This window comes from Sorex araneus, chromosome 1, assembly GCF_027595985.1.
Source record: "Sorex araneus isolate mSorAra2 chromosome 1, mSorAra2.pri, whole genome shotgun sequence".
NCBI lineage: Eukaryota > Metazoa > Chordata > Mammalia > Eulipotyphla > Soricidae > Sorex > Sorex araneus.
Window position 1 is genome coordinate 361,274,733 of NC_073302.1, and position 20,655 is coordinate 361,295,387.

Here is a 20,655-nt window from a genome sequence, read left to right on the forward strand (position 1 = left end):
GTGAGACTTGTTGCTACTGTTTTTGGCATATCGAATACGCCACGGGTAGCTTGCCAGACTCTGCTGTGCAGGCGGAATACTCTCAGTAGCTTTGCCGGGCTCTCTGAAAGGGATGGAGGACTCGAACCCGGATCAGCCACGTGCAAGGCAAATGCCTACCCGCTGTGCTATGGCTCCAGTCCCATGATATACAGAAGATAATTCTTTCAAACATCCTTTTCTGGCCAGAGAAAGGGCCCAGCCACAGGACTCAATCTCAGAGAGATGCTGGCAAATGAGTTATCCCAAGAAGGCCTGGGCCACCACTGGGCCAACAACTCTGGATCCCAGTTGGGATGGGGGTAGCCAAGTCCCCTTCCTGCCAAAGGCCCAGCACTACACCCACATCTGGCTCCCACAATCTCAGAGAGGCCAGAGACCACTGCAGCTGATGTCCCAGTGTTTTATACTCAGTGCAGGGAGTCACTCATCCCCCCAGTTAAGAGAATATAAAGGGGTCTTTTTGCCTCTCCTGGACACCCTATTTCAGGAGACCCCACCCTTCCCTTCCTTTCTCAAAGTTTCTACTGAATTCAGCCATCTCGTCTCTGCTGTCGCTCTCGAGTGCACTGGGACACTATCTTCTCTAACCCCGTCCAAGTTTTTTAACTTAAAAAAAAAAGAACTACATGGTTTTTACTAAGAAGCTATTTTGCTTTTTATGCAAGTATAGTTAAACACATAGTTAGCTAATATATATTAAGCAAACCAAAACTATTCGAATCTTACCTACTTCAAGTTGCAAGTTTACTTTTTGGCATGTGTACTAACTTCCAAATACAGAAGAATATTTAAAACCCAAATCTTCAGTTTACAGTATCTCTAAGAAGGTTCAATACTGGTTCTTTAGATGCCAAATGATTGATTTAGTAGAAAACCCTCACAATTTGAGCAGTTACATTAGAAAACAAAAACTGTCAAATATGCACAAAGACTAAATATATATATGTGTGTGTATATATGTGTACATATACATACACATATGTATATGTACACATATAAGTATATATGTGTGTGTATACACACACACACACACACACACACACACAGAAAGCAAATATACCTGGCTTTAAAAATTCAAGGACAGAGGTTTAAGATTCAGTGGGATTTATTTTAAACTCATGAATTTTGCCCAGTGGAGTTGGTGAGCCCCATGCTCTGCAGAGGCAGGTGTTCAGAGAAGGCTGTCGGCCCAAACTCCAAACACACATCATCCAGGGACAGAAGCAGGTAGGAGAGGGGAACGGGAGAAGCCACGCTCTCTGACACTTCTCTTCTCCGCACTCACATAGGACCCAGCAGACCTAGCATGACTCTTCACATCTTCCTGGACTGCTGGCAAGAATCTGAATACTAGCGAGCCAGTTTCAGTTTCAGAGCTCACTAAGAGACTGTTGGTGCCCCAAGGGAGAACGGGGGACTCCCCCAAGGTCTGTGTGCCCCTCTCTATGAGGGGCACTGTCACTGTCACTGTCATCCCGTTGCTCATCGATTTGTTCGAGCGGGCACCAGTAACGTCTCTCATTGAAAGACTTATTGTTACTGTTTTTGGCATATCCAATACGTACGGGTAGCTTGCCAGGCTCTGCCTCGCGGGCTCGATACTCTGGATAGTCTGCCGGGCTCTCCGAGAGGGGCGGAGGAATTGAACACGGTTCAGCTGCATGAAAGGTGAACACCCAACCGCTGTACCTTCCTATGAATATTCCCTCTCTTTGGAGCCCCAGGCCCCTCACCTCTCCTTCCCCCGGCTTAGGCAGATGTGCTAACTCCACCGCCTGGCTGCTGGGAAGCCAAGGTGTCCATTGGGCTCTTGCACTATGAAAGCAAATGTTTCTCCTGTTAATCTGTTTTGTATCATTTTAAATATTAGACAAACCAATGAAACTCGAGGGGAAAAAAGAAATTTTCCTCCCCTACAAAGGGGAGGGGAAGATAATAGAATATGACAGAAACCCAATCATTTTTAGCCTCAAACGTGTAATCCAAATGAGAATGCTCTTTATAAGAAATAAAAGAAATGAATTTCATCTAGATTATGCAACAACATCCAATTCAGCTCCCTAAGGGATAGAATATCTGAACACCATCAACAGACACATTTGTATTCAACAGCACTAAAACCTTTTACATATTCATTCAAAAATGAATTGGGGGGACTGAGAGATGAACTGGGGGGGTACGGTGCTTGCCATGGTCGTGGCTAACTCAGTTAATCTCCCACACAGTTTAAGGTGCCCTGACACTGCCAGGAGTGACCCCTGAGCACTGCCAGATGTGGTTCCAAAACCAAAAGGATAAAAAGGGACACTGGTGGTGGCACTGGTGTTGAAATATTTTATTTCTAAAACTCAACTACCAACTTTGTAAATCACAGTTCTTAAAAAAAAAAAAGAATGGAAGTGTGTCTGAAGTCCTTACCTTTACTTGAGAAAGATTCCTAAATTTATTTGCAAAAAAGCTAAAATAGTACTATTCTGTTTGTTTCCATTGAAAATTCTACACCTCACCTTTTCTGTTATCTAAGGAGAAATGCTACAGTGTTAACAAGAGGCTGGTAACAGAATCAACCTTTAATCAACTGATCTTAACCAGCGATCAGTGACTATTAGGCTGCAGGCTCCATCTGTTTCAATGCAGCATGCCAAGATTCAGAGCACAATATTTAATAGGTGCTCAAAAGGCATTTTTTGAAAAAAAAAAATAAAAATTCAATTGGCATCACTGTTTATTAGTCTCTAACATACCCTTTTTTTAGGCCAGAATTTACATTAGAAGAACCTAGAAATTTTCATCAGCTTTTTGACATTTTTCTACATATGAAGCTTTAGGGAAAAAAACCTTTCACTCCCCCCATTTTATTATTTTTAAAGTTAGAAATCAGTTATTTTCCTTCAAATTTATCTCAAAATGTACAAAAACAATATAGAACATTTCTCGTGGGATTTTTAATATCTTAGAATGAGAATTTGGGTCAGAAAAGAATAGTGCAATCAAAACATCAGACCTAACTAAAATACCAATTTCAGGGCACACATATGTCCAAAGGGGTCTTTCAAAATTTAACTTCAAACATGAAATCCTTAAAATATATAGTAATGCTAAAATATTCAAGTACATACTTACCATTATAGGTTATTCTTGGCTTTGTTAAACACATCACAAGATGCAAATCCATTTCATCTGAGGGTACAAATTTAGAGCAAACAGGACACTTAAATCCTAAAAAAGAAAAAGAAAACGGGGCTATTCCAAATATCCAACTATATTTCTGAAAAGGATAAAGACCAAAAGCACATATACTATCAGGAGCATACTACTTATTACAACTTAATTTGGAAAGGATTTGGATATGCAATTTAAATCAGTGTATAAAGACCATTTTATTTTCAAATCAGTCTAAATTAGGAGTTTGGTTCATTACAAAATTCCTATGTCCTTCATGTGTAGGTCCAATCATTCTCTTGTTTTCAATTCTTTTATATTATTTATGATGTGGCGTGCTGTACAATCTCTGTGGAAATTAGTTTTCCTGGATGGGTACAGTATAATTTGAATCATGAGGTTTTATAGCTAGACAGGACTTTAAAAACCATTCTACCACATCAACCACTTAAAATTTTGTCTGGTGAAGAAACAGAAGTTTTTCTGAATAGCCAATTCTAGTCTTGACTCTTAACTCGTGACTTCCAGTTCTTTCTGCCACCCAGCACAACTCAAGTCATAATGCAAGTAGAAGACTTCATCAATGAACAGGACTCATTTTTCAGTTTTAATTATTTGCTAGATTCCCACAATATTCAATTTGCTTTAAGTACAATAACTGGATGTGAGCTGGAAGCAATGTACAGTAGTAGGTAAGGCACCTGCCTTGCAGGCGGCCGGCCCAGGTCCGATGCCCCACACCACAGGATCCACTGGCCCCCACAGCTCCGCCCACACCCCACTAGGGGTGATCACTGCACGCAGAGGCAGGAAACCCTGAGCTCCGCTGGGCGTGGCCCCCGGGCGAAACCGAGTCCGAAGTGGAGACGTGGCGGATCAGGCACGCATTCTCTCCATTCCCAGGGCACCGCAGTGGCCGCACCTGGCGCTGCCGGGTAGGAGGGCCCGCGGCAGCACTGCGTCATCGCAGCACCCCCGCCTGGCACGAAACCGTCCCTCCTGGGTGGCCACGGATCCCTGGGAGTCACCTGCCTGGCTTGGGAGCCCCCACCTTCCCAATTTTTAATTCAATACAAATAAATAACTGATATGCCAAAGGAAAAATATGCCACACACTTAGCTCTACCCTGCTTCTCGCCAAGGAGTCCCAACCCACGCGGCTCCCGACATCCCCTAAACCGCTTAAATTCTTTAAAGAAGAAAACCAAGGCCTACCAGTAAAAAGGGTAAATGTTTTAAACAAATACTACAATGAAAGAAAACTGAGATATGCAAATGACGCTCAATCAAAGGAAGAGCCATGTCAGAAGTGCACGCCTCTGAAGTTTCCATCACAGTCCTTTTACTGGGGTTTGGGAGGGAAATGAACAGCAGTGCGTTTAAGCAGATACCCAGGCGTTTCTGTGTATGTAATTCTTAGGCTCTACATTAATATCCGTATCAAGATATAATTATGCATCTCAAACTGTTCCAAAGCTTGACAAGAGATTACTGGTGAGACTCTGAGGAAATTACGCTTCTATGGAAGTACTCTGGCAGTGTCTTCCCTGTGCAGTCATGCCCCATCTAGGCTCTCACTCTGAACGGATATTCTCAGCATGCATAGATCAAGGACTCAGAGAAGAGGGCAGAGTAGGAAGCACCAGAAATTCATTTCTCATCTAAACCAAATTTGCAATGCAGGAATCTGAGGTGGCAACTGTTTATAACCCAAGAGTCTTCTGAAACTCCCACTTCCAAGGACGAAACAAGCTCGGCGGGACAAACCTCTACCCTCAGCCTATTTCACCTCTGTCGAGAGGGTCACAAGGCAGGCGGTGGTGCTCGGCTCCTGGCACAGCACACACTGGCATGCAGGAGCCGGCTGAGCAAACAGGACCCTCTCCTGCAACTGCAGACGAAACTCAGACTTGGGCACTTACTGTTCTTCTGTCTCAGGAGGCTCAAGGGTAAAGGCAACTGCTGTCTGTATTCCTCAGACTAGTGGAAATGATTTTAAGGCGATACAAAGGGCTTGAATGCTTCAATATCCTCTTCTCCTGGTTCAAACTTTAAATCACCAGAAATTCAAAACAGTGGCATATGCAGTGACAACTAGATGGCGACGGACTTGAAGCTGATACCTCAGGCTGGTGCTAGGCGCAGCCAGGCCTCCAACACCTCCCCAAATAAAACCAACACTGCAAACTCCGGGAGAAGGAAGAATATGATCTCCAGAGTTGAATATTACTAGATATGATGTCCTATTTTCGACAATTGAAAAAATCATAAGGCAAACACAGTAACAAGTCATTCAAAGAGGAAGAGGTGAAGTGGAAAAAGGAAATCAACACAAACTACCACTTAAAAGGATCTGGTGGCAGATATGGTAGTTGGAAACCTTAAAATGACTTTCTCATAGTATCAAAAGACTGGGCAGGGCTCTCAACCTCTTAAGGTCCCACAAATTCATTAGATGTGGTCCTTGAGCACAGAGCCAGGAGTAAGCCCTAGTTCAAAAACAAAAATGAAACTAAAAGATGCAAAGAAAGTCAAGATAATATAGATATATTAAAAATAATATATATATTTTTGAAAACCCCCAATAGGAAACCTATTAGAAACCAAAAGGATCTTCTGGACCTAAGGAGTTCAGTAACTGAAAAATTTACTAGAGGAATTCAAAAGCTGATCTGAAGACACGAAAGAAAGAATTGTTGAACTAGAAGACTGGCAATCACTGAGCATGAGGAACAACAAAAGGCCGAATCAAAGGGAACAGAGCCTGTGGGGTGCAGGGGACACCAGGAGGGGGTTGGCACATGCACCATGGAGGTCCAGAAGAAAAGGGGACAGAGAAAATAATGGCTAGAAATGTCCCTAAGTGGATGAAAAAATGTAACAAAACGCAAAATATACCTATTTTTCTCTGCCCCCACCCCTAATGCAAGAACTTAAAAGCAGTACTGTATCAGCAGCAAAAAGAAAAACCAACTCAAGTCTGGAGGCATCCAAAGTGTAAGGTGAGTCTAAAATACCTGTTTTTTACCTGTAAGAAATTGCTAAAGACCTGATGAAAGCTATACAGCCACGGCAGCCCTTAGAGAGGAGTCACCCGGCCAAATTTGGAGACGCCAAAATTCAAAGTAATGTTAAGATATTTAAATGTTTTAGGTTTCAAGTGGGGTTTTCTTTCCTTTTTTGACTTGGGGACCTCCTAAGTAGTGCTCAAGAGGTCCCTGAAAACTTTCTTGTACTTCTTGGCCAACTGGGCCGAAGGTTCAATTCCATGCAAGGACCCAAGGATGAGGCACTATTATGGTCCTGTGGTGCGGGGGGTCCCCCAGTAAACCCCAGAGATACTTGGAGGCCACGGCTAAAGATGTTGAGGGGGATTTCAGGACTGTATGTGGAGTTCTTGGTGGTGAGGGTGTGCACTGGTGAGGGGATGGGTGTTTGATCATTGTATGACTGAGACTTGGACTGGAAAGCTTTATAAATGTTCTCATGGTGATTCAATTAAAAAAAAAGCAGTTCAATTAGACAAAGAGGTGTCCATAGTTCAGCAAGTAAATTAATTCTAACAAAAATAGGAATTAGAAATAGCAATAGTGAAAACATCACTGGTATTAAAAAGCTGGCATTTGAAAAAACAGATGACAATAATTTGAAAAAAAAAAAGCCACTTGATTCTCTCAAAAAAAAAAATTTTAAAAACTCAAGGGTGGGAAAGGAGCCCGAGATACAGAAAACAGACTGGCACTGCCCCAGATGTGGGCCAGGGGTCAAATGTGGGAAGGGAGTCAAAAGGCATAAACGTCCAGTGGTAATCCTGGGGATGTAATAAACATGGGACTTAAAGATGATAATACCCTATGCTATATCTGAAAGATGCTGAGAATCAATTTTACAGGCTCTCACATTTTGTAACTATGCACAGTTACAACCGTCAACCAAACGTACTGTTATCACTTAACAATAATGGACATATATTAAATTCTCATGCTGCATCCCTGAAACGAGTATGTTTTACATCAATTATATGTCAATAAACAAAGAGCAGAACAGCACATGTTTTGCAATGCATGCTGGACCCTGGGGTGGGGACCCAGCCCGCCCCACCCCACCCCAAGTACTGGAAGGTAGCTGCCAGAACTGCTAGGTCAGAGACTCGTAGCACTGAACTGTCAGGCCCACAGAGTCGAGCCGGGTCTGACTGAGAAGCACCCCCAGGATTCTGAGTACTGCCTTGGGGGAACCCCCAGCCCTCTCTCCTCAAATGAAACACTAAACATTACCGAAGGTAATTATTTTTAAAAAGCATCTTAAATCCTAATGAACAGTTACATAAAAATTAAGACACCTATAATTGAGTGGTGAGGATGGCTGAGTTGTGGAGTGTAACTCACTGGTTTCAAAATGATCGTATTATTCGAACACATGTGGTGGATAATATCCCCATAAATTTTTAATGAGAAAAAGACTAAAAAAATTCATGTACTCAGAACAGTCAATGTTGCTCAAGATCCAAGCTGGAGATAAATCAGAATAAAGAATTCAGGAATGGAGAGGCTGATAAATAATTTGACTCTGTATTTACTTGTATAGCTCTTTTTCTTATTAGTTTCAGTGATATAAAAAAATAAAGATTCTGAAATTTGGAAAGATCTCTGGGAATTAGAGAAAGTATTTAAGTCCTACAGGTGTGATTTATTCCTTGTAAAACACTGATGACTGTATCACCAACATATTGGTAATCTGATGAGTACTGAAGATTATTAATAATGTATATAAAGTGACTGAAAAATAGCCATGTTATTTATAAGACTGGGCTGGAGCGATAGCACAGTGGGTAGGGCGTTTGCCTTGCACACGGCTGACCTGGGTTCGATTCTTCCATCCCTTTCGGAGAGCGTAGCAAGCTACTGAGAGTATCCCACCTGCACGGCAGAGCCCTGGCAAGCTACCTGTGGCATATTCGATATGCCAAAACCAGTAACAACAAGTCTCACAATGAAGATGTTACTGGTGCCCACTCGAGCAAATCAATGAACAATGAGACGACAGTGCTACAGTGATATTTATAAGACTACAGTGCAACAGTGCATGTTATTTATTGGATTGCCCCTTTAAATTTCTTTCAACAATTCATGTATTCTAAATTCTTTAAAAAACTAGCATAGCTAAAATGTACAATTTATTATTTTAAATAATGAAATATAGCCTTTCTGCAACTGGACAATCACATGCAAAAGAATGGGTTTAGATCTCGACCTGACGCCATGCACAAAAGTCAGATCAAAATGGATTAATGACCTCAACATCAGACCACAATCCATAAGGTATGCTTAAGACAAAGTCGGCAAAACCCTCCACGATATTGAAGCTAATGGTATCTTCAAAGATGACACATAACTGATCAACCAAATGGAAACAGATAAACAAATGGGATTATATTAAACTAAGAAGCTTCTGCACTGCAAAAGATACAGTGACCAGAATACAAAGACAATCTACAGAATGGGAAAGGATATTCACCCAATACCCATCCAATAAGGGGTTGATATCAAGGGTACATAAAGCACTGGTTGAACTCTACAAGAAGAAAACATCCAACCCAATCAGAAAATGGGGCGAAGAAATGAACAAAACTTTCCCAAAGAAGAGATACGAATGGCCAAAAGGCACATGAAAAAATGCTTTTCATCACTAATCATCAGGGAGATGCAGATCAAAACAACCATGAGATACCAACTCACACCACAGATAATGGCACACATCCAGAAAAACAGAAGCAACCACTGTTAGCATGGATGTGGGGAGAAAGGGACCCTCCTATACTGCTGGTGGGAATGCCGACTGGTTCAACCCTTCTGGAAAACAATATGGTTGCTCCTCAAAAAATTAGAAATTGAGCTCCCATTTGACCCAGCAATACCAATTCTGGAAATATATCCCGGAGAGGCAAGAAGGTACAGTCAAAATGACATCTGCACTTGTATGTTCATTGCAGCACTGTTTACAATAGCTAGAACCTGGAAAAAACCCGAGTACCCGAGAACAGATAACTGATTAAAGAAACTTTGGTACATCTATACAATGGAATACTATGCAGCTGTTAGAAAAGATGAGGTCATGAACTTTGCATATAAGTGAATCAACATGGAAAGTATCATGTTAAGTGAAATGAGTCAGAAAAAGAGAGACAGACATAGAAAGATTACTCTCATCTGTGGAATATAAAATAACAGAGTAGGAGACTAACACCCAAGAATAGTAGAAATAAATACCAGGAGGTTGGCTCCATGGCTTGGAAGCTGGCCTCACATGCTGGGGGAAAAGGCAGTTCAGATAGAGAAGGGAACATCAAGTAAGCTCTGGTTGGAGGACCCGCTCGGGAGGGGAGATGCGTGCTGAAAGTAGACTCTAGACTGAACACAATGGCCACTCAATACCCCTATTGTGGACCACAACACCCAAAAGGAGAAAAAGAACAAAAGGGAATGCCCTGCCACAGAGGCGGGGTGGGGGGGGGGTTGGGCTTGGGAAGTGGGAGGAATACTGGGTTCACTGGTGGTGGAGAATGGACACTGGTAGAGGGAGGGGTGCTTGAACATTGTATGAGGAAAACACAAGTATGAAAATGTGTAAATCTGTTACTGTACCCTCATGGTGATTCACTAATAAATTTTAAAAAATTAAAATAAAAAGAAATATAACCTTTCATAGATTTAAGGAATGCTTCCTGTAACAACTGAGTTACCGGTTGCATCGGTTACTTTATGTAGTAAGAAAGTATCAGACTCAGAACATGTCTACCCCTTGTTCTTTTCCATCCAAAGGATTCTGTTTTATATCTCTAGCACTCCAGCCCGTCTGTCTCTGTACACTTGTTTCCCTCTACCTCAACAGAAAGAGATTGCTCCTAAAGTGGAGTCTGCTAAATGTGTCAACAGGCAAGAAAAATAAGGTAGGCTTTTTCTTGTTTTTGAAAGTGGGGGGGGGGGGAATGCTCCCACAGTCAGAATCTGCTGGGCAGATGAAGGCAGGAGGCCTTATTAAGAGATTTTCATACCAAATGCCATTTACAACTACAAAACAGTCATTTAAATTCATGTGCTTAGTTGTGAAGACTCTGATAGCTAGACAGAGGCCAAGAAGGGCCACTCTGGAGAAGTGTCTATTCCCTCAACCACTACCGCTGCTGAAAAGGAACAAGAAGATAACACACACCAGATACAGACATAAAATAGATGCCACACTTTAGGACTTGCATTGCAACCTTTCAAATAACCTAGTGGTTTTAACCCCACAGGTTATCTGCCCAATGCTGGCACTTCCAGTTTCTCCAAAATCAAAACTATTTCCCTAATTTTTGCTTTAAATAAAGCTCTAGTCTTTCTGATCTGAGTTACCTAATTGATGAATTTAATTTCCAGAAGGAAATGGTCAATAGGTTTGCATATATCATATGTGTATCAGCATTGAATATGACAAACAACGGAACAGATAAAAGCCAATCAGTTTCCAAAAGATTTCGACAGCAGGTTCACTCCATGCACTACAACAAACTCATCCAGTAATATGAATTTCCTGTCTTTAGTTAATGGAGCTTCAGAACAGTAAACAAACGGAACCTGAAGACTCTTGACCCAAGCTGCTCATTTAAAGAGAATACCACTATAAATAAAAAAGGGCTGGAGCAATAGCACAGTGGGTAGGGCGTTTTTGCCTTGCACTCGGTCAACCCGGGTTCTATTCCTCTACCCCTCTCAGAGAGCCTGGCAAGCTACTGAGAGTATTCTGCCCGCACAGCAGAGCCTGGCAAGCTCTTCGTGGCGTATTCGATATGTCAAAACCAGTAAAAACAAGTCTCACAATGGAGACATTACTGGTGCCCCCATGAGCAAAACCATTATGAATGAAAAGGAGTCCTAAGTGACAAAACTCAGCTCTACCAATTCCTAGTCAATCACACTTTCTACCACAGCATCCTGGTTCTTGATTACCTGCAATAATGCCAACCACAGGCCTTCCCCATTCCCTCTATACTAGGTTTTCCATCATCTCTAGTGTGTCTCAGTAAGACCTTTAAAAGACTATCCCCTCCCCTCCCCGCACATCCAGGGGCACACCTGGGTCCATGCAGACCTAAGGCCTGAATCCAGGATATTCCTCTTTCTACTAGGGAAGCTATGTCCCGAGTCTTTAATAAAACCTTTTAAGAGAACTCAAAAGCAAAATGTCTGTTCCTGTCCTACCAGATTCATCTTATTGCTAAAACTATATGAATCACATATCTTCTATGTAGATTTTTCTTACCAAAGTTATCAGTGGTATAGAAGTTTATATTCTCTATATACTCTATTGAACCACATTTCCCCAACATTCAGCTAGACTTAAGACTCAGTAAATATCTTTTGTTTTTTTGGAGGGGGACATATACAATCTCTCCAGCCCTGAGACTCAATAAATATCTAGATGCAAGCACGAATGAATGGCTGAGTTAGCCTGAATCCATTAGAGGCAAGAGTGGCACAACTAAAGGTAGATGAGGAAATTCTAGTCATTAGTAATGTTAACTGTAATTAATAAAGTCTTAAGCACTAAACTGCATGAGGTTGAAATGCAGCTTTTCCTGCATCACTGTTTAAAGGTAAGATGTTGGTGGTAAGCAGGAAAGAGTGCAGGGGTCAAGGCACTTGGCTGGCAGAGCTGGCCCTGGTTCACTCCTCAGCGCTGCATATGATTCCCAGACCACTACCAGGTATATGGTGCCAATCTCCTCCCCCACAAAGAAAAAAGACAAAACTGTTCCAATGAGTCAGCAAAGAGAGTTTATAAAAACATGTTGATAAAAATAACATAAGTAAACCAATTTCCACAGGCAAAGCATCTAAATATATGTAAAGGGTCAGAAAGCCCACAATGAGGACAAACATCTCCTCTGCCAGTGGGAACTATTCAAAATTTAGCAAATGTTAGATTATCTATGAAAAATTTCTCCAGAGAATGCAAGCCAGTCTTTACCCAAATAACCACAGGCAGCATCAGCTATACAGTACCCAGCTCCTAATCACACACTTTTTATCATAAGGGGACATACCTGTTACAAAGGATGCTCAAGAAGCCGATGGGAAAAACATCCAAGTGCAAACTATTCTATTTATAGATGACAGTCAAATATAAAGGACAAAAAGTCTCCCCCAAATGAAAATAACAGGAGAGCAAATGTTCCAACAACATAGTAACAAATAGCCTTGCTCAACAAGCACATTACCAAATTAGATGTCTAAATATCTAATTATACACACCAGCAAAAGCAATCTTGGATGAATTTACAAAACATCCGTGTTCTAATAGCATAATCATGTCATTTGTTCAACGTTTTATTGTATCATTGATGAGGGGAAAAACCAACGGTTGGCCAGGCTAGTGCCCGTGGGGAGTCTGCACACTCTGCCCGTGTCCGTGCAGGCTCTGGCCTGTCTGCACACTCTGCCCGTGTCCGTGTGGGCTCTGGCCTGTCTGCACACTCTGCCCGTGTCCGTGCAGGCTCTGGCCTGTCTGCACACTCTGCCCGTGTCCGTGCAGGCTCTGGCCTGTCTGCACACTCTGCCCGTGTCCATGTGGGCTCTGGCCTGTCTGCACACTCTGCCCGTGTCCGTGCAGGCTCTGGCCTGTCTGCACACTCTCCCCGTGTCCGTGTAGGCTCTGGCCTGTCTGCACACTCTGCCCGTGTCCATGTGGGCTCTGGCCTGTCTGCACACTCTCCCCGTGTCCATGTAGGCTCTGGCCTGTCTGCACACTCTCCCCGTGTCCGTGCAGGCTCTGGCCTGTCTGCACACTCTCCCCGTGTCCGTGTGGGCTCTGGCCTGTCTGCCCACTCTCCCCGTGTCCATGTAGGCTCTGGCCTGTCTGCACACTCTGCCTGTGTCCGTGCAGGCTCTGGCCTGTCTGCACACTCTCCCCGTGTCCGTGCAGGCTCTGGCCTGTCTGCCCACTCTGCCCGTGTCCGTGTGGGGCTCTGGGGGCTCTGGCCTGTCTGCACACTCTGTCTGTGTCCGTGTGGGCTCTGGCCTACGGCTCCAGCTTCCTCCCACCCAGAGATGAGCAGCTGGTTCACCGCATGTCTAGCTGTCCCTGTCGGCGTGTGGCGGGTGCGAGCACACCCTGCAACAGAAGAGCGTTCTGTCCAGGGCTGGACTCATCCTGGGCCCTTTGTAGCCAAAAGAGGTCCCGCCTCCCCGTACCCTGTTCCTATGAAGAAGCAAACCGGGAATGGAATGAATGGCTATAAACTACTGCTTAATATCAGAAGTATTTAGGGTCCTATTCCTAAGTCTGGTGATATTTTATAATCAAAAATATATCATAAGAACTTAACTTTTATTTATTTCAAGTAGCCTATGTGCAAATTTATCTAGTTATAGATGGTTTCTCTCCAAGACAGGTTCCAAGGTCCTCTGGATAAAGTAAAGTGAGAATATACTGTATTATCAGTCGGCAGAATAGATATTCATGAAAAGACCCATTTATGTAGGGGTCATATTTATATCCACGTGGGAAAAGTAATTATTTTCCTTATCTACCTGTTTGTACTGTTACTATATATCTTTTAACTGATAAAAATGAAGAGCAAAATGAATGAATTTTAAGAGAAAATGATGTGATTTATTTTTGTAGCAACAATTCATTATTATACCTATTATTACACATAGTACACAGTGGAATCAGTGAAAAGTTATCTAAAGTGCTTCTTCAAATGAATTCTAAATGATTGATAAAATGCTCTACAAGTGGTCTTTATGTATGTCTCGAAGGTTTCTTTTCCCTGTTTTGTTTCATGATTTTAGAAAATACAGTCAGACATTTTTCAGTTCTTGGCACTAGCCACACCTAATAATGCTCGCGCTGTTGTTCAAAGGAGACTTCACCACGTTCCTTGCATCATCCTACACCACAGAGCCAACTTTATGAAAATGTGAACAAGCCCTGAAGGAGCATCGACACTAATCTTCTTTCATAGAAAAAAAAAATCCAGCAAATAAAAAGTTTCGCCAAGGGGCCTGGGGAGAGCGCAGGGTGAGAGCACAGTGCCTTGTCGGTAGGGACAAGGGCCCGCGTCTGATTGCTGGCACTGCATAGTTCCCCTCCCTCTCTCTGTCCACCCCCCCTCACTTTGGATGGGTGTACGGGTGAGCACAGAACCACTGGGCTCCAGCAGAACCACACCAGCACTGACACTGGCTAGCACTGCTGGCCCAGCTGGCTGAGGATCACCAGGACCGGCTTCCAGGCCCATGAGCACCCATCAGGAGGTCCCTCCCCAAGAAATTCTTGCCAACGGTCATTATTAAAGTCAATAGTAGGGCCCCAACTAGGGCTCTTCGTCCATTATGCAGTTCTCTGACAAGCATTTCAACCAATCAAAACAACAATTTCCAATGCCTAATTCACAAAAGTATTATAAGCAAAAAACCTATTATAGCAGATCTATTTAAAACTTGTTTAACATTCAAGAGGTCATATTCTTTATGAAATAAGAGGCAAAATTCTACGAAAGGAATGACTAGAATTAAGAACATACACTAGGCAACACAAGCAATCAAAACCTATCCTGAGATCAAACCTCTAATAACAAAAGAACTTCCCCTATTAGCTAAACTTTATATTTAGAAACCCAGAGATTAAGCGCTGGCAAGTCAATAATGTGCATCTCTCCTACTGAAAGCTTCTGCAGCTACTGTAGTCACAAATACAGGAACACACATACATGTTTGTCTATGGCAAGTTCACAATCTCAAAACTGTGAAGATACCCTTTCCTTTTATTTCTATTATTATCATTCCTTTTATTGGTATCAAGGAAACTTACCATCAACTTTGTCTCCCCTAGCCCCTGCTCCCACCAAAAAACAATATATATGTATGTATATACATATATATATATGTATACATATATATCCCATTAGCTTTATTTATTATCCTCAGATCAGGTTTTTTCATTGTCTACACTAGTGATTTTCAACCTTTTTTACACTGGCAACCTGTGAGGGGCAGTGGGTAACCACTGCAGTAGATCAAAGGTTTTCAATCCTTTTACTTTGGGGTGTGGGAGCAGGGGTGGGCAGTTGGGGTCACACTGAGTTTGATGCTCAGGGTTCAAACTGACCTAAATCTTTTCGTATTTTTATTTGCGGGGTTGGGTGGGACTCCCAGGTGCTGCTTGGGACTCTAGGGGGCCCAACTAATAAATCACTGCCCATGAGGCCTGGACCCCAGGGCCTTCCTGGTCCACTCCAGAAGCGCTTGAAGCTGCTTGGGGAGAGCATGTGGTGCTGCGTAGTGAACCATCTGGTCTCTGGCAAAGCCCCGCCTTAATCTCTGAAACCATTTCTTGGACCCCTACAGGCCAGACCAATCTGCAGACCAGCAACTGAAAAATCTGTGTTGTATATTATGTTGAATACACATAACCTACAAATTTGATAGTCAACTACAAAATATCTTAACAGTCTTCAACTGACAGAGACTGCTCTGCCTGCCACTGCACACTGCAGTCTGTGCAATTTCTGCATCACACACCTCGAACACAGCACAACCCTCACCTACAGCATTGCTGGCGTAGTGCTGGAGGCCCCTGAGAACTGCCAGGTTGGCTGAGCACCACTGGTGCTCACATCACCAGGCCACACACCAACCACCTAGCCTGGTCAGCCAGGTGTCCTGGGAATGGGTTCAGGCCCCTTAGCATGGCTTGGGAAAATCGTCTGAGGTTTTTCCTCTTTGAATCAATTAAGAAATCTATCTTACATACTAATGGCACGTAAGGTACAGCCTAAATGCTTTTCTTAAGCTGATGGAAAGGGGAACAGAAGCAGCAGTCAGTTTCTCAAAACAGTGGAAGAGCAAACTTACTCCACAGCAGGGCATGCAGGCCAGTCAGCATCCGTGGAAGAAGGGGTAGGGCTCAAGGCTGATAAAGCTGCAAGACTCAAATGCAAAAAATTGACCAGGTATGTGTGTCTTTGTCCATTCAGGTTGCTTTAACAAAAACCACCAGAAATAGTTTCAAATAGCACATTTATTTCTCACAGTTCTAGAGATCAAGGTACCAGCGTGGTTGGGGGAGAGGGGAGGAGGGCCCCCTCCTGAATCAGACACCTGTTCTCCGCAGCATTGCGGAAGGGGTTTACAGAGCTCCCTGGGGCCCAGCCAAGAAGGTCCATGCTCATCAGCTCATCAGCTCCTAAAGATCCCGTCACCTTGAGTACTAGGTTTCCAATGTATGAAAGAGGCAAGTGATTCAATCATTCCAAACACATCAATTATGAGGCACCTTTGCTGAATGCGAGCTTCAGCAGCAGAGTCGCTTTGTTTAATTTCATAAATAGTATGATAGCCTCTGCTCTGGAATTCTCAGTGGGCAGAGATCGAGTAATGGCATTTGTTCTGAGAATACATGCACTAGACAAAACAGCAGACAGAGAAATGTACCTTGAGTCACAGCCTCTCATTCAAGAAATCATCTTGGATGTGAAAAATCATAATTAGCGTTAGAGATCATATTAGCATAGAAGCCATATGTTCATTCTGTCATGGCTCTAGATTGACACAGAAGTCAAAGAGAAATTAAATTTAAATAACCATAGCACTTAGAACAATATTACAGTAAACTCTAACTGCTATGGCTAATAACTATTTTACACCCACTAACTTAAAGTGACTTAAAGCAAGACACTGAAAAATCTGTATGGGTCACAGCTAACAATCTCACTTAAGCTCAATGTCCCCAACAGTTTGCTGCTAAGCATGGTCATTTCTGATTCCTTTCAAAGGCAGAAAATAGCAGGAAGCCTGCACAAAGTCCTAGAAACAGTCCAAAAATGAAGTATCAACTTGGGTACAGTCCACCAGGCATATATACTTGTGTATCACCAGTTTCGGTCCAGGTTTGCTTTGTAAAATATGCACACTATTTTTATTGTAATTTATTTGTTGTCTTACCATGTTGAAGCTACTACAAAATTAATGAACTAAATGATCAAATGACTTTTCTTGAAGCTATTAAGTTTCTTTAAAACATGAATGAAAAACATAATTCACTTCTCTTCACCGCTGTAACCAGACTTTGTCACACTTAGTTACAGTCTACATCAAACCTCTTTAGGGCTTTCCAATAACATACAATAGTCAAGATACTCTGCTGGGTTCAAAAACATTAGGAATAATTTTAAAGTGCATCTTCATTTTGTTTCACATCAAGACATTTACCAGGCCAAAGCAGACATTCAATAAATACTTCTTGAGTAAGGAAACAACTATGTCTATCTCTCTAACGTATCCACATTTTGCCCCTATTTGAAGACAGTGTGTTTTCTCTCCACGATTCTCTCCTCAGTGCTCAGATGAACAATGGCAGTTCCTAGTAAGTGACATTGTGAAAGCACAGCTCAGGACATTTCTCTTTCACTTTCCTTCCTGCCCCGTCCCCAACGCCCCACCATCTCTTCTGCCCCAGTACATAAAAATACACATATACAGAAAACATGAGGGTTTTACTACACTGCCAATATCAGAATGAAACTAAATCAAAGGCAATCAAATATTAAGAAGGTATATTTTCTAAAAGGTTGGAGATGAGATAGAAACCACACAGAAAAAAAATGCTAAGATTTGTTACTTTCTTGATGTAAATCTGGGAAATTATTTAATACAGAATAGCTCAGGCTTTTTCTGGTTATGTTTAAGGGAAAACATATGTATTATTTTAAAGTTCTACTCATCCACAGACTCTTAAGGAAGAAGCTAATATACTGAATCAGATTCTTCTAATAAATAACCAGAATATAAAGTTTCTAGAGTTGGCCATTAACAAAATAAAAAGCAGGGAACAATTTGTACGTTACATTCTCGTTAATAAAAATCATAAAAAAATTTTATGTATACTTTTGCTTCCAAGAAGATAATCTTATATCACTCAATCTTACTGAATGAATCTTAGAATCTAGTGAATTAAATTCTTAGTAAAAGTGTTTCCTGAGATTAGCTACTTAAAACAAAGAAGAAAAGATCCAGGTAGGAAAGTTACAGAGCAGGTAGATGGCTCAGAGGTACTCAATGACATAGAAGTGTTAAAGAGTAAACAGGAAGAACAGAAAAATATAAAAATAACATTCTTACCCACAACTTCATTTTCTCCCCTCTCATTATATTCAATACTATCCCAAAATAAAAATTCTTTTAACAATAAAAATAAAAAAAATTCTAAGGGGAAAAACCCTTGGCCCACATATGACACAGTATGCAAGACATATTTTTAAAAGATTTCAGAATTAGATCAAATATACATTTGTGACAGCTGTATTTTTCACTTTTATAAATAAACCTGCATTTCTTCATGCTACAAGCCAATTCAAAGTGAAAGAAGGGAGGATGAAAATAACTATGAAGGGGCTGGAGCGACAGTACAGCGGGTAGGGCATTTGCCTTGCACGGGCCGAGCCAGGTTCGATTCCCAGTATTCCTGAGCACTGCCAGGAGTAATACTTGAGTGCAGAGCCAGGAGTAACCCCCCCCTGTGAATCGCCGGGCGTGACCCAAAAAGCAAAGCAAAGCAAAACAAAACAATGAATAGTAAATACTGTTTTTCAGTCTATTGCTTTCCACTTATGTCAGTGTTGATCTATTATTAATTTGCAAATTTGGTACAAGTCTGTTACGTTACATCCTTTGTCAAATAATTATTTTTAGATATATAATGCAAAATGTATCTAATGAAAGTTGATAGAATTTCTTTAAGTTTTTTTGGTGAGTGGGATTTCAAATTATTAAGTATTTCTGGCAATAATATTTTGATACTGTCAACTATATAAAATTGTTGTGGCCAGAGAACAGTGGAAATCATTATGAAGATGAGATATACATAGAAAAAATATTAGAAACCCTATTTATATTAAAAAAAAACCCTATTTAAATGAAGCTAGAGGACAGAAGCAAGTTCCCACAAGTGTGTAGGTGAAATCAGCAAACTACAGGGTCGTGTGTGCCTAGCATCCTCGACGGGAGGTGATGCTGCTGCTTCTTGTGCCGCCCAGAAAGGGACAAAGATCCTCTCTACTCAACAGCAGGTCCCCAAAGCTATAGAGCGGGCACTGATTCTGTCTGCAAGGAATTTATCTTGCAATGAAACTTCACTTTCTAGATTTCCTTTCTGTCACTTCCAAATAAAGCAATTTTGTTGGTGCGATAACTTTTTTGTTTGAGGTGAACACACATGACGAACTAGTATTAAAATTAAAATCAAATTTTAATTGCAGCAGGTGAGAATCTGCCAATAATTCATATTGTTTAACTTAGCTGAAACTTTATTCACTGAGTTATACTCATGTAACTGCACTCAATGAGGTCAGCATTTCCTAATTATGCATACATAATTTAATTATTTAATGTCTGATTAAATTTGATTAAGAATCAAAGGGTTGTTTCAAAAGGGAGTTTCAAAACTGGCAGATGTGAAATTACAGGTATATGTTAGTCTAAGAAGAACATATGCTGAAATGAAGATTTCCAAATAAAGGCAAGTTTCTAGCTTCTCTTCCCCCTACAGTTTTTCAGGAACCCAGGATCTCACAAACTCTAGGCCTATGCTTTCCCACTGAGCCGCGTTTCCAGACACCATTTTCACCTTAACACATTTGTACTTAGTCTGATAAAAATCACCGAGTTATTTTCTCAGAGGAGCTGACCTCTGAAAATTACTTGTCACTGGCATAGAGTTAATTACCTTCTTAAAGACAAAATTCTTCAGGGAATTTACACTGCAAACTGTATTTCCCTACTATACTGAGGTTGCCTCCAGTTCCCTATTTCTATGTTTACATTCCAGTCTCTAGGCGCCCCCACTCCACCCTTGCCCACATCCCCATCCCCATGGAAGGCTGAGTAGCTACAACATAGGGAATTATGATTCCTTGGGAATGAAAGGAATATCTTACCAGTTATTTGCTATTGATCTTAAAGGTTTCTTATATAAAACTGCAACCAGAGTAACTCTGGTATCAGCAAATTATCGGCTCATGGCTAAAATGTGATCTATCTGCTTTTGTACAACCAGAGAATTAAGAGCAGTTTTGCCTTGTAAATAGTTGGAATTCAGGAAAGAGGAAGAATAATGCTTTATGGGACTGGAGTGATAGTACAGCAGGTAGGGCATTTGCCTTGCACACGGCCAACCCAAGTTCAATTCCCAGCATCCCATATGGTCCCCTGAGCAACGCCAGGAGTAATTCCTGAGTGCAAAGCCAGGAGTAACCCCTGTGCATCGCCAGGTATGACCCAAAAAGCAAAAAAAAAAAAAAAAAAGAATGCTTTGTGACACACAAAAGCATAAAATATTGAAAATACAGTGTCAACTAATAAAGCCTAATAAAGCCTTAGTGGAACATTAGCCAAGATCAAATGGCCTTGC

General features: G+C 41.7%; 1 protein-coding gene across 1 annotated transcript in view; it reads right to left on the minus strand.

The window, feature by feature from the left end:
• ZNRF2 (zinc and ring finger 2) overlaps nt 1-20,655 on the minus strand; it is a 99,541-nt gene that overhangs the window by 46,660 nt on the left and 32,226 nt on the right. The window contains exon 2 of the mRNA XM_055136131.1: nt 3,166-3,261. Coding sequence (XP_054992106.1) covers nt 3,166-3,261 — 96 coding nt within the window. The remainder of the gene's footprint in view (nt 1-3,165; nt 3,262-20,655) is intronic.